Source organism: Marmota monax, unplaced genomic scaffold (assembly GCF_021218885.2).
Source record: "Marmota monax isolate L192 unplaced genomic scaffold, Marmota_monax_Labrador192_F-V1.1 WCK01_AAM20220418_F8-fsc00288, whole genome shotgun sequence".
Lineage (NCBI taxonomy): Eukaryota > Metazoa > Chordata > Mammalia > Rodentia > Sciuridae > Marmota > Marmota monax.
Window position 1 is genome coordinate 298939 of NW_026693586.1, and position 13180 is coordinate 312118.

General features: G+C 37.5%; 2 protein-coding genes across 2 annotated transcripts; both read left to right on the top strand.

Moving 5' to 3' along the window:
• Positions 1 to 795: 795 nt before the first annotated feature.
• Defb131b (defensin beta 131B) lies at positions 796 to 6350 on the top strand. Its single transcript, XM_046459342.2, has 2 exons — positions 796 to 1056; positions 6151 to 6350. Exons 1-2 carry the CDS (start codon positions 999 to 1001, stop codon positions 6348 to 6350), a joined length of 258 nt encoding a protein of 85 aa, XP_046315298.1. The 5' UTR covers positions 796 to 998.
• A 1019-nt stretch (positions 6351 to 7369) lies between these two features.
• Positions 7370 to 13180, top strand: Defb134 (defensin beta 134). The gene is made up of 2 exons (XM_046459343.1): positions 7370 to 7385; positions 13038 to 13180. Exons 1-2 carry the CDS (start codon positions 7370 to 7372, stop codon positions 13178 to 13180), a joined length of 159 nt encoding a protein of 52 aa, XP_046315299.1.

Below are 13180 nucleotides of genomic sequence, written 5' to 3' on the forward strand. Positions count from 1 at the left end.
AGGTCACTTTCAAAGTCTCAACAGCCCCAGAGGACTGCTTAGACCACACGACTTCATGTTCCATTCTCTGAAACCCTAAAGCCCAAGGAGCACCCTGGGAGGAGACCGCTGGCTTCCTTCTTGGTGCTGGAAAGTACAGACCCAGAATGAGGCCAGCCGGAATGTCATGAGGGCCCTAGGAGACCAGGGGTGCAGATGCGTTCACAGGCCCTCCTGAAGCCTTCCTGGCCACCCACACTGCTCTCGGTTCCCTTATGTTCATCTCTGTTGTCAAAGAAGTCGCGGGTGCCATTTAGTCAGAGATCCACTCCGTTGGCAGCACCACTGGTTTTGCACATCGTTTGCATTCCTAAGTGTGCGGCAGGTCCCCTAAGGCTCTCTCTTCTTTCTTTGGCTTCCCGTGTTACATACAGCTGAAGTGTAAAGACTCTGTGTTCACTAATACTTAAACACAAGTTGGTGGATCTCATTTAGAGCTTGGACAGAAAGTCCAATTATTTTACTGCACATTACATTTACAAAACTCATTTACAAACCAAAGCTTTTTATACCTCACCAGCCTGTGTGTACCTTCACGTCATTGCTCAAGTGGGCTAATGTATACCCCCAAAAAATATTAATAAGTTGGCATGCTGTTACTTCTAGTTCTTCTCTATTATTAGGGCAATAAAGTGCATAATTTTACTCCATAAATGTTACTTTATCTTCTGTAGTTCCTCCAGAAACGGTAGATAATGTCAATTGTTAACAGACTCTCTCTCCTGCTTCACAGAGCCCCTCGGGCTGGGCCCTCTGACCACCCTGGCCCACACCCTGTGGGCACTCAGCAGATGTTCTTTGAGTGACTGATAGCCGTGCCCTTTCTGTGCTATCTCCTGAAGAGTCTCACTGGAACATAATAATGTTCTTGTTCCTGAAGGTTCAATAATCAGACAGCAGCACACCTCTTGAGAACTTCTCTTCATCACAGCCACTGATTATAGCTTACCTCTTCCTCCATGAGGGTCTTGCTTTCCGTCCTGGGAGTCCTCATCTTGTTGTCTGTCGTCCCCCCAGGTAAGACAGAGGGTTTTCATTCCTGTGACTGAAACAAAAGAAAGGGAATGGAAGGTCTTCCAAGAGTTTGAAAATAAACAAGGTCAGACATCACTGCAGCATGAAGGCTGCTGGGGGGGCTGGGGGGCTGGTGTCAAGGTCAATATCAAGGGGGGGGGGGCTTCTTTTTAGTAACTTAACCTACAAACTTTAACTTCAAGGCTCTGCTTGACCTGAAGATGGTAGGAGGCAGAACAAAGGAAATCTGGAGAACTGAGAAAATGAGAAAGGAGTAACTAGAAGGCAGCAGGTGGCAGGGTGAGGGGGTGTGTGCTCCACCTTAACGGCTGGTCCTCAGAATTCCTGCCACTGGTCGGGGCAAGGGCCTAGGCTTCAAGTCTGTTAAAATTTTCATGGTTTTATCTACATTATGTGGAAATTATTTTATGTCTGGGGGAAATTAATAGTATACCTTAATTTGTAATGAAATAACTAATCAAATCTATAAATATGTTTATTGAATAATCAATCTCCAATTAATTTTAAAATTTGCCAGTGTTATATAACAAATTCACACACCTGGATTTGTATTATTATCTATTTATTTATTTGTTTGTTTTTCTGATGCACAAATTCCCTTAGAGCAGTTTGATGCCTCACAATTTAAGATTTTTCTCATTGTTATTGTTTTCTATGTTTTTATTGAGACAAGATTCACTGTTATAAAGTGTACCGTTCAGTGGCTTTCAGAGTGTTTGTAAAGGTCTGCGGCCACCACCTTTGTCTAATTCCAGGAAGTTTTCATAACCCCAAAGAGAAACTCTATCCATTCTCCCTGTCTCCCAGGCCTTGGCAACCACTCACCTACTTTTTTTTTTTTTTGTATATGCCCATTCTGGACATATAATACAAATAGGATCCTACAGCCCACCACCCTTTCTGCCTCCTTTCACTTAGCATTTTTCAAGGATCTTCCACGTATCAGTACTTCATTGCTTTCTACTGATGAAAAATATTTCACTATATGAATATACTATATTCTGTTCATCCATTGATGGACACATGGATGGTTCCACTTTGAGGGTTTTTGTCAATAAAGCTACTCAGGATATTTGTGCCCACGTTTTTGTGCAAACATAAATCTAAAATTACAATTGCTGTGTTAGACAGTGATTCTATGTTCAGCTTTCTGGGGGATCGCTAAGGTGCTTTCCACAGCTGGGTGCTTTATTTTGCATTCCCTTAAGCAATGTAAAGTTTCAGTGTCTCTACAGCCTCACCAGCATTTGCTGTTCTATGTCATTCTGGTTGGTCATGGCTGTCATTCTAGTTGGTGTGAAACAATATCCTATTGTAGTTTTAATTTGTGAAGAGTGAGGATACTTTCATAAGTTGATTGTCCATTGGTACACCTTCTTTAGAGAAATGTCTATCCAAATCACTGGCCCATTTTTATTGGGTTGCCTTTTTGTTATTGGATTATGAGTTCTTTGTGTATTTTTTATACTAAATCCTTATCAGATACAAATTTCAAGTAGTTTCTCTTATCCTGAACATTGTTTTTTAAAAAATATTTTACTGGACATACTTACTGTGTCAAGTGAGTAAGTTTTCAGATTCAAGTCACAGACAACCCAGACTTGGAAGCCTTCAGTAAAATTTATGATTTCACATAACAAGGAATCCCAAAATCAGACAGTTCTAAAACTCATTAGCTCAACAGATTAGCAACACCAAGTGTTAGAAGGGTGTCCAATTTATCTTTAGTCCTGCTCCTGGTCTAAAGATAGCTATTGTTCTAGACATCACATCCAAACCTGCTGAATTACACAAGAACTAAAAGGTGGTACTTCTTTCAATGTCAGCCAGGAGTATGCTGCCAGAAGTTCTCCCCAAGAGTCCCATCCCCATCCCCACGCTAATCACAAAGAAGGGTAGACAAACAAATGAGGAGGCTGAGAACAAGGATGGCCGTGTTGGTCACCTGGGCAGTCTACACACTGCTGTGTGGTCTTGCTACTTGCTTTGAACTTTACATAAACAGAACATATAGAATTCACCTTCTGCATCTGGTTTATTTTACTGCACATTACATTTACAAAACTCACTGATGTGGCTGTGTGCAACTATAGTGCATTATTTTTAATACTACATAGTGTTTCATCATAGCAATATGCCACAATTTATTTATGAATATTTCTGTTGAAGAAGACTTAGATTGTTTCCAGGTTTCGATGGTTATCAACACTATTACTACTATAAACATTTTTAAATTATTCTGATTGTACATATGCATACTTTTTTCTTTTTATATTTTGCAGGTTTTTAATTTACGCTTTTATGAGTACATGATAGTTTACATAATTGTGAGATTCATTGTAAAATATTCATAAATGCACATGACATAATTTCCTCTGTTTTGGTCCCCAGTACTGCCCCCTGTCCCTCCCCTCCTCCCTCTCCCTCCCCTCCTCCCTCTCCCTGATCTCCTTCCTCTACTCAGTCTCCATCTATTCATTTATTTTTTAATTGGGTGCACACATTTTTATTAGGTATATACTAAAGAATGAAAGTGTTTTTCTTAGGGGATGTGTATCTTCAGTTTGGGGAATAATGCCAAAGAATTTGCTGATTAGTTGAGCAAATTTATACTCCCTTTAACAGCATAGAAGAGCTCTTACTGGTTTATATCGCATTAGTAGTTTATATCATCAGGCTGCTATTTATTTATAACAGATGTACAGGAGTAACTCAGTGTAGTTTAAATTTGAATTTGGGTTACTGATAAAATTTAGGATATTTTCATTTGTTTATTGGCAATTTTAACATTATCATTCTTGAAGTACTTGTTTAAATATTTTGCCCATTATCCACTGATTTATTTGTTATTTTCTCATATACTGTTTTTAATTATATATTCTGAATGCAAGTGATTTTATATACCTTGCAAATACCTTTTGTTCTATGACTTGTCTTTTCATTCCTTCTATGAGGTCTCTTTATGAAATTAATGTTGATATCAATGTAAATTTATCGAAATTCATTTTAATTAATGCTTTTAATTTTGTTTCTCCTTAAGAAAAACTTTCTCTACATTAAGTTCATAAAGATATTATGTGATATGATCTTCTGAAAGCCTTACCGATTTACCTGTTATTTGGATTTCACATCTTCACCCTATGTTGGTTTTTGCAAACAAGGGCTCATCATTTACTTAATTTTTTAATATTTTTTAGGTGGAGATGGACACAATACCTTTATTTTTATATATATTTTTAGTTGTAAATAAGCACAATACCTTTATTTTATTTACTTATTTTTATGTGGTGCTGAGACTTGAACCCAGTGCCTCACACATGCTAGGCAAGCACCCTGCCACTGAGCTACATACAGCCCCAGCCCCTCATCATTTATTTTTTGCTTTTACCACATGGGTAGCCAACTGGCCCAGCACCCTTTGTTTTAAAAACAGCATCTTTTTTTCAAGGATTTTCTATGCCATATTCGTCATAGATCTAGCATCTGTGTGTGAGTATATGTTCTGTGATGTTTCATGGACCTATGTGTCACTCCTTGCACAGTATCACACTATCATAATTATTGACAATTCATAATGTCTTTATATCTAATAGAGCAGGATGTCTCCATTTTCCTTTTGTAAGAACATCTCAAATATTTATGTACAATTATATTCATTTCTATTTCACATAAATTTCAGGATCACCTAGTCAAGCGCGCGCACACACACACACACACACACACACACACACACAAAGAGAACTTTCATTTAGACTGCAGTGATAGATCACCTACTATATAAAGCAAATGTTAATCAATATGAGGAGAAAGCAAGGCCGCAACATAATCATGGTAGCAGATAGCAGTGGACAGATAGATCATCCAGACAGAAAAATCAACACCAAACATTGGACTTGTTCTACATTTTAGACCAAAGGGACCAAACATACAGAACATTCCACCCAACAGCAGCAAATACACGTTCTCCTTAGGTGCACAAGGACATTGTCCAGAAGAGATCGTAGTTTACTGCAAAATGAATCTTAACACATTTAAGAAGACTAAAATCATGTCATATAACTTCTCCAACTGCAGTGATATGAAACTATACGTTATTAATAGGAATGATTTCAGAAATTTTACAAGTATGTGAAAATTAAATAGCATGCTCCTAAACAACTAGCAGGACAAGAAAAAAAATGAAAAGGAAATTTAAAAATATCTGGAGGCAAACAAAAACAGAATTTCAACATAGTAAATCTTAGGGGATGCTGCAAAGGTAGTTCCAGGGACACTAATTATAATAAACTCACATATAAAGTTCATAGTAACAAACCTACATTGAAAGCAAAGAAAGGTCTCAGATAACTGAATGCACAGAAGAGTTGGAACCAAGACCCCTTGTCACTCCCAGTTAATGACTTCTTTCACCCAGAAAATAGAAACACAGAGGAAACTTCTGTTTCTCCACCACCAGACCTCTTCCCCTAATTTTATCTTCAGCTATACTCTGCCTTCTCTTCATTCTCTCATTTAAGACTAACGCCTCCTGTACACTGGATTCCATTCCCACTCTGCTTCTGGAATTCAACCACCTTTATTGAGTCATGGATTTGCACCCTCCAGCTGGATCATTCATTCTTACAGAAATATGCAGTAACTGTCCTCACTAAAACTCCATCACACTGGGTGTGGTGGCACACACCTGTAATCCCAGCATCCAGGAGGCTGAGGCTAAAAGGAGGATCATGAGTTCAAAGCCAGCCTCAGCAATGGTGAGGCACTAAGCAACTTGGTGAGATCCTGTCTCTAAATAAAATACAAAATAGGGCTGGGGATGTGGCTCAGTGACCAAGTGCCCCTGAGTTCAATCCCTGTACACTTCTAGCTACTACCTCATTTATCTGCTCTCTTTAGAGAAGAAATTGTCAATTGTCTTTATTTGCAATATCTCCACTTTCTCTCTTGCATTCTTTTTTATTGTTTAACCCTCTGGGAAAGTTTTTTATTGTTGCTGTTTTTAGCTCATAAAACATTTTGAATATTAAAAATAACAAGTAAGCAACACAATATATCATTTGTCTTCTCTTTTCAAAGCCAGAAATTTTTTTTCTAGGACTGGCTGTTCTACAGGATTCTATAATTGCAGGATGGCTTGCAAAAAAAATGAATATGCAGTTCGATATTGTAAGAACTGGACAATCTGCTGCAAGATAAAGAAGTCTCAATTACTTAAGGAAAAAAAGGTGGTGACAAATCTCATGCTATCTTCTTCAGACCCCAAGAAAAGAAACTGAAAATCTTCAAAACCCACTGTCTATATAAGAATATTAATATGGTAGATAAAAGGAAATTCATGATAATTACCTGTCTAGATGATCAGGTTAAAATAGACACAAGTTTTATAAACTCTTCTACTCTGTTTTCATGTGCATATTTACAAATATCCTCAATTTATGTCCTCAACCACGTTGTTGTTTCACCTATAATACTATATCACAGCCCCACCTAGTAATAAATATTTTATCTTGAGTGAGTTATTTTTTCTATTTTTGTTTTCTTTTCTATAAAATGAGATAACAATAGTACCCACATTGTGGTATTGTGACGATTATAAGAGTTAGTATATGTGAAGTTTTTAAACAGCTCTTTATATTATATATATATATATATATATTTTATATACATCTTAGCTATAATTTCATAGGACCAGAGAATTTGGTTCATCCTATCAATTTGGGGGGCTGTTGAATTTTTTTTTTTTTGGTTTTTTGTTTTTTATTTAGGATGCAGTTTATATGTGTAAAAATTCCAAATGGTTTTGAAAAACAAAAGTTTTATTTCCTGTTTATGAAGTATATAACTTTATACAAACACAATCTATTAAGACCAAGCAACATTATTCTATTTCAGTAACTAGACTGAGACATTTGTATTGAGAATTACAGAAAATGAAGAGATGCAAGATGAATTTCAGCATTAGGATTACAGGATTTATTTGATAGCATGAAAAAGCATGAAAGATGATGCTGAGATTTCAAAGCTGACCAAGAGATAGATGGCAATAAACCCAGAAAAGAAAGAAGGTTAGGAGTGGGGGAAGGTTGATAGAAATGTTTTGTCATAACAGAGTTTGAGTCATGTAAGGAAAATGAACATCAGTTCACCAGGTACATTTACAAAGTATAATTTCATTTTGTATGAATGAATTTCTACTTTGAGCCTCATTCCACCTGTTCACAGAAACTTAAGCTTGTTAGTTCAGAGTTATTCATCTTTTCTCCAGATTACCTTTAAGTTCCAGGGAAGATGAGCAATGGCAACCTACCTGGGTGAGCACTGATGTTGCTAACTTTACAAAGCATCCTCATTTTACCTGGTTTCCAGTCATTGTTACTCTAGGTGTAACTGCTAAGCTTGGTTGCCTGTTATTTTCAACTTTAGTTGTCGCAGTCCGGCTGCAGCAAAATAACCGAGGGGGTGACGAGCAACTTGTGTAGATTGATACAGCAGGAGTAGGAGCCGTTTATTGTAGGACAACAGAGGTATTTATACATTCCACACAGCTTATCTTAATTAGCATAAACTAGATACAGCAGTCAACCAATAAGGAATCTCCACACTTAATGGCTCGCTGGCGTTACTTCACAAACCACTCCCTCTGGCAAAATGCCAGGTGCCATCCTGACTTGTTTACAGACTCTAACATTTAGTAAAATCCTTTAAGCTGGGTGAGTTTCATTCTTTGGTGTATTGGATAATTCTGCTACTTATGCATCTTTCTAGGTCATAAGTAGAATGAGAAAACCGTGAGAAAACCCATGGTACTATATAGTTTGGAAGTGGTTTAATTGTTTCGTTTTTCTCTCTCAGGGGTCCATATCATAAATGCCTGGTCCCAAGGGTGATGGCATTGGAAGTGCTGAAGTCCTTTAAGTAGTTGGAGGTACTTCGGTTACTGGGGTCTTGCCTTTCAGAAAACTGTGTGTGTGTGTGTGTGTGTGTGTCTCCTCTCCTCAAATTTGAGATGTGACCATTTGCTCCTACACACACTGCCCCCATAATGAAGCTCAGGCAAGTGGATCACCTGAAACTTCAAAAGTAAATTAAATTTTTCTCATATAAGCAACCTATATGTTTTATATACATATATATATATATATACACATATAAATACACTACAATTTCTTCATCCATTTATACATTGATGGACGCTTTGGTGGTTCCCATAATTTAGATTTTCTGAATAATACTATAATGAACATGTGAGTGCAGATACCTCTTCAAGATCCTGACACATCTGGTGTCATACCAGCAACTCACACAATTCAATATCGAAAAAAAAAAAAAAACAGTAACAATAATAAACTGATTAAAATTAGGCAAAGGACTTGAATAGACTTTTCTCACACAATACAAACAAATGGCCAACACATATATGAAAAGACATTGAATAGCAGCAATCATCAGGGAAATTCAAATTAAAACTATGACAAGATATTACTTCACTCCTGTTAGGATGACTATTATTCCAAAAATCTAAAGATAATGAGTGTTGACAGAAAAAGGAGAAATTGAAACAATTCTACACTGATATTGATAATATAAAATGATGTTAATGCTATGAAAACAGTATGGAGGGTCCTCAAAAAATTAAAAAGAGAACTACTATATGATCCAGCAATCCCATATCTGGGTATATAATAGAAATATCTTTCTTTTTTATTGATCTGATATGTAACACATATGGAAGTCAGACCCAGAAGACAGAGAGTACTAGATCCAAAACAATCTATAGATTCAATGTAATCCCCATCAAAATACCAATGACATTCTTCTCAGAACTAGGAAAATATAGTCCTAAATTCATTTGGAAGAATAAAAGACCCAAAAGAGCTTAAGCAATAAAAATCAATGCTGGAGGCATCACAAAACCTGACTTCAAATTATACTACAGAGCAATAATAACAAAAATTGCAGGGTACTGGCACAAAAACAGAAACAAAGGCCAGTGGAACAGAATAGAAGACACAGAGACAAACCACACAATACAGTCATGTGATCCTTGACAAAAGCAGGCCAAAAGCATATGTTGGAGAAAAGGTAGGTTTTCTATGGTGCTGAGAAAACTGGTTATTCAATATGTAGAAGAATGAAGCTAGATGCCGAGATCGCACCCTGCACAAAAGTCAACTCAATGTAGATCAAAGATCTGGAAATTAGACCAAAAACTATGCAACTCCTAGAAGCAAACGCAGGGTCAATGCTTTAACATATAGACATGGGCAAAAATTTCAATAGGACTACTAAAGCTCAGGAAATAATTCTAAGAGTTAATAAATGGGATGGCATCAAATTTAAAAGCTTCTACACAAAGGAAACAATTAGCAACTGAAGAAAGGACCTACACAATGGGAGAAGATCTTTGCCAACTCCTCTTTTGACTCTGAAACGAGAAACACAAGTCCTGGGGACATACAATGTGAGCAGCGGTATATGTTAATTGTGACCATCATTACACAATGCATACATAGATCAGATCACCATTATATTCCTTGGATGGACATAATCTTCATGTCAATTGAATAACTTTAAAAAATAAAACAAATCCATGAAAATAAAAAATGAAACCATGAGATGTGAAATCATTTATCCTACCAAGACTTAGACGTGAATATCCTTAGCAGTTTTATTTTTAATAGCAAAACTAGAAACTATCAAATGTCTATCAATAGTTGAATAAAAAATACACAGAAGTATATCCAAACCTTATCACTCAGCAATAAAAAAGAAATGAAAAACAACTGATAAATGTCATAGCGTGGATGAATCTGAAACAACTAGGCTGAGCGAAAGAAATTCAACAGAAAAAATACATTACATGAGTCCATTCACATAAAATTCCAAGAAAATGCAAACTAATCTATAGCAACAGCAGGACAGTGTTGACCTAGAGACTGGGAAGTGAAGGAGAAAATATTATAAAAGGCATAAAGAATTCTTAGGTGGAATAAATATGTTCACTATCCTGTGATGATGGTTTCACAAAAGTATATGTGTATGTCAAAACTTACCAACTTTTATGTTTGCAGTTTATTATATGCCATTTATAATTCAATAATGAGTTTTAAATAGCGGCAATTGCTAAAAATGCCCTTGATGGATTATTGTTCAACATTTTTAGATATTACTTATGAAGAAATTATAATGATGTACATGAGTCAAGTTACAAAAAATAGGATCCCTAATAATAAGAATATTAACTTTATATCCTTAAACATACCCTGATTTGACCAATACACTGTATACACCTATAGAATCATCTCACTGTACCCCATAAATTTGTACCAAAAAAATACTAATTAATAAAAAATAAGAAAAAGCTCCTACACAAGAAAAACTATTAAACAACAAACTAGGCAAAGACAAACCTTTCTTAAGAGACACACAGGTTACTAACAGTAGGGCTCGGGTATAAGTTTTCCTTTCTTGTCATTTTTTTATATTTTACAAATTTTTTATACTTTGTGTTTTTATTTTTGCTATAAAATAAAAGCGGAACAAAAATCAATTTTGTTCCTGTGAAAATGAAAGGGTATGTCATTCTCCGTGCTCCATGAGCACTTTTATGGAACCTGCGAGTGGGAGCACAGTGTCTTCATGAAGGGGAAAAGCTGTCCAACAGGAAAGACATGTCAGTTTTGTCCCCAGAGGAGCTGTGCCAACTCAGCCACCTGGGAGTGTCCACCACACCAGGTGCACCCGGAGCAGAGCACACCCCAGACCTGAAGATCCGCACAAGCGGGTGCACTCAACCCCCCCTCCTCTCTTTTCTCTGACAGTGTCGGGGGCTGCCACCACCCTCCACCGCAGAAGGCCCCTGCCATGAAGTCTCTCCTCCTTGTGTTTGCCTTTCTCTGCTCTTGGGATACAGCAAGCCCTGGCAAGTAAGATGGAATCTCCCTGGGGCTGGGGGTGGCTTCATCTAATTCCACTAAGCAACCTGATGAATGTACTGGCACCAAGGACCCTTAAATTGTCAAAGTAGGAAACGCACCGGGCAGCTTTGATGTCAGCAAGCTGCGTGCTTGAATTTTAGCTCTCCAGTGTGTTCGCTGGACAAAGGGACGCTTCTCTCGACCTGTCCCTTCACTTACAAAATGGAAATCGTGATACTAACTGTGGGGCCTTGCTAGGATTAAATAGGAGAATGTGCCTGTAAAGTACCTGACTCGTGAGAGCTCTCATTATATTTTCATGATTAATGCCCCATCCTGCTTTATCACCATCGTCCTGTCTCTAATTTAAGAACATATTTAAGTATGCCGCTCAAAACAAGCAAGTAGCAGTAAGATAATTTGTTAAGCTTTCTAAGGTACCTAAATTGCTTATCATTAATTCACTATTTGTGAATCCCTTATGTACATGAGGGAGCAGATTTGAAACTGCTTATTTCAAAAGAATCACTTTGTTTTCTGTGGTGGTGGAAATGTCTGGTCAGATGAGGTAGTAACTAAGGAGACATGAGGGACAGCATGGTCAGCCTTGTCCATATTCTTCCCTTCACTGGATGTTACTGAATCAGCCCAGATCCTTATATCGTAGATACCCATCTAGTTTTCTGGCATCCTGAAGTATTCTGTTGGCAGATGAACCAGATTTTAGGATCATGTGACTCAACAGGCTGAGTTTAAGCATCAATGGGATCCAGGCTTCTGCTGCTGCTGCTACTGGAAACTGTTCCACTTAGGTTTATGTCAGTGTTTCACAGCCTCCATTTCAGCAGCTCCGTGCAGTCTTCAAGGTTCCCTTTGGTGCCTTATACATTCTCAATAGCTTGCCATCGCCATGGGAATTTCTTGGCCCACTATACACACCATTGCTCCTTACCTTCCCAAAAGTGTTACAGATGATCCCCCTAGGGCTTCTAGCTTGCCAACTAGGTAACCCTGGTCCTTTCTTTTATCCTGTGGGACAATTATCCTCTAGGACATGATGACTTAGATATATGTTGGCTCAAAAGTTCTACAAATGGGCCAAAAATGACATCATTTTCTTCTTAGCGCCTTCTTTCATTTGAAAATATGAAATATTTGATCATTTTAAGGAGTAGCATATCTACAAAATTGTAAACCTAGCCCAAGTGCACCGAGCTTCAATAAGACTTCCTAGATCTTCAGAATTGACTTTATCCCCTTTGGACTCACAAGATCATTCTGTGTTGCAAATACCACATGGTACTTCTCATGTTTTCTCCCCTCAGAGATATTTTGTGTTTCTTCTCCTTTTGTCCAGACTGAAAAATTCATTGAGATGAAGATCTATATCATACTCAAATCCGTACCTCAACAGCCCCTGATTCACAAGATTTATAAAATCTGATTTGAGAAAGGATAAATAATAATGAGTGAATAATTAAATAAATGATGAGTGGAGACTGGCGTGCGCTGCTAACTGGATGACTTGGATTACATCACCTCAATGACTCAGGCAAACTCCCAAATTATAGTTTTCTTAAACCACTTGGTCTGATAATAAAATACTGCAGACTCCATGGCTTAAACAAAATTTACCTTCTCACAGTTCTGAAAACTGGGAAATCTGCAATCGAGATGCTGGCTGATTTAGTTTGGGAGAATGAGGGTGCCTTCCTGGTTGGAAACACCATCTTCTTGCTGTGTCCTCTACCAATAAGGTCTTTGGACAAGGCCACCAGTCCCATTGGAGTAGGTCTATCCTTCTGATCTCATTTAGATTAAACTACTTACAAAAAACAGTATCTCCAAATACACCTTGAGGGTTAAGATTTCAACATACAATAATCGAAGCAACCCAATTCAGTTCACAGCACTAGTTCATTTTTTTTTCAAATATGAAATCAATTATTATGACCAAGACCCCTTGGAATTCAGTTGGACAAAAATGAAAGGACTAGACCTTTAATAGTTCTTCACGAATCATCTTTCCATTCATTTTCCTTCCAGGTTTCAATCCATTATCTTCAGAAGTACACAAGAAATGCTATAAAAATGGTACCTGCAGGTATGAGTGCTACGGAAGTGAGATGTTAGTTGCCTACTGTATGTACAAGCTGGAGTGCTGTGTCACAGGAGACCCTGGGCCCTGA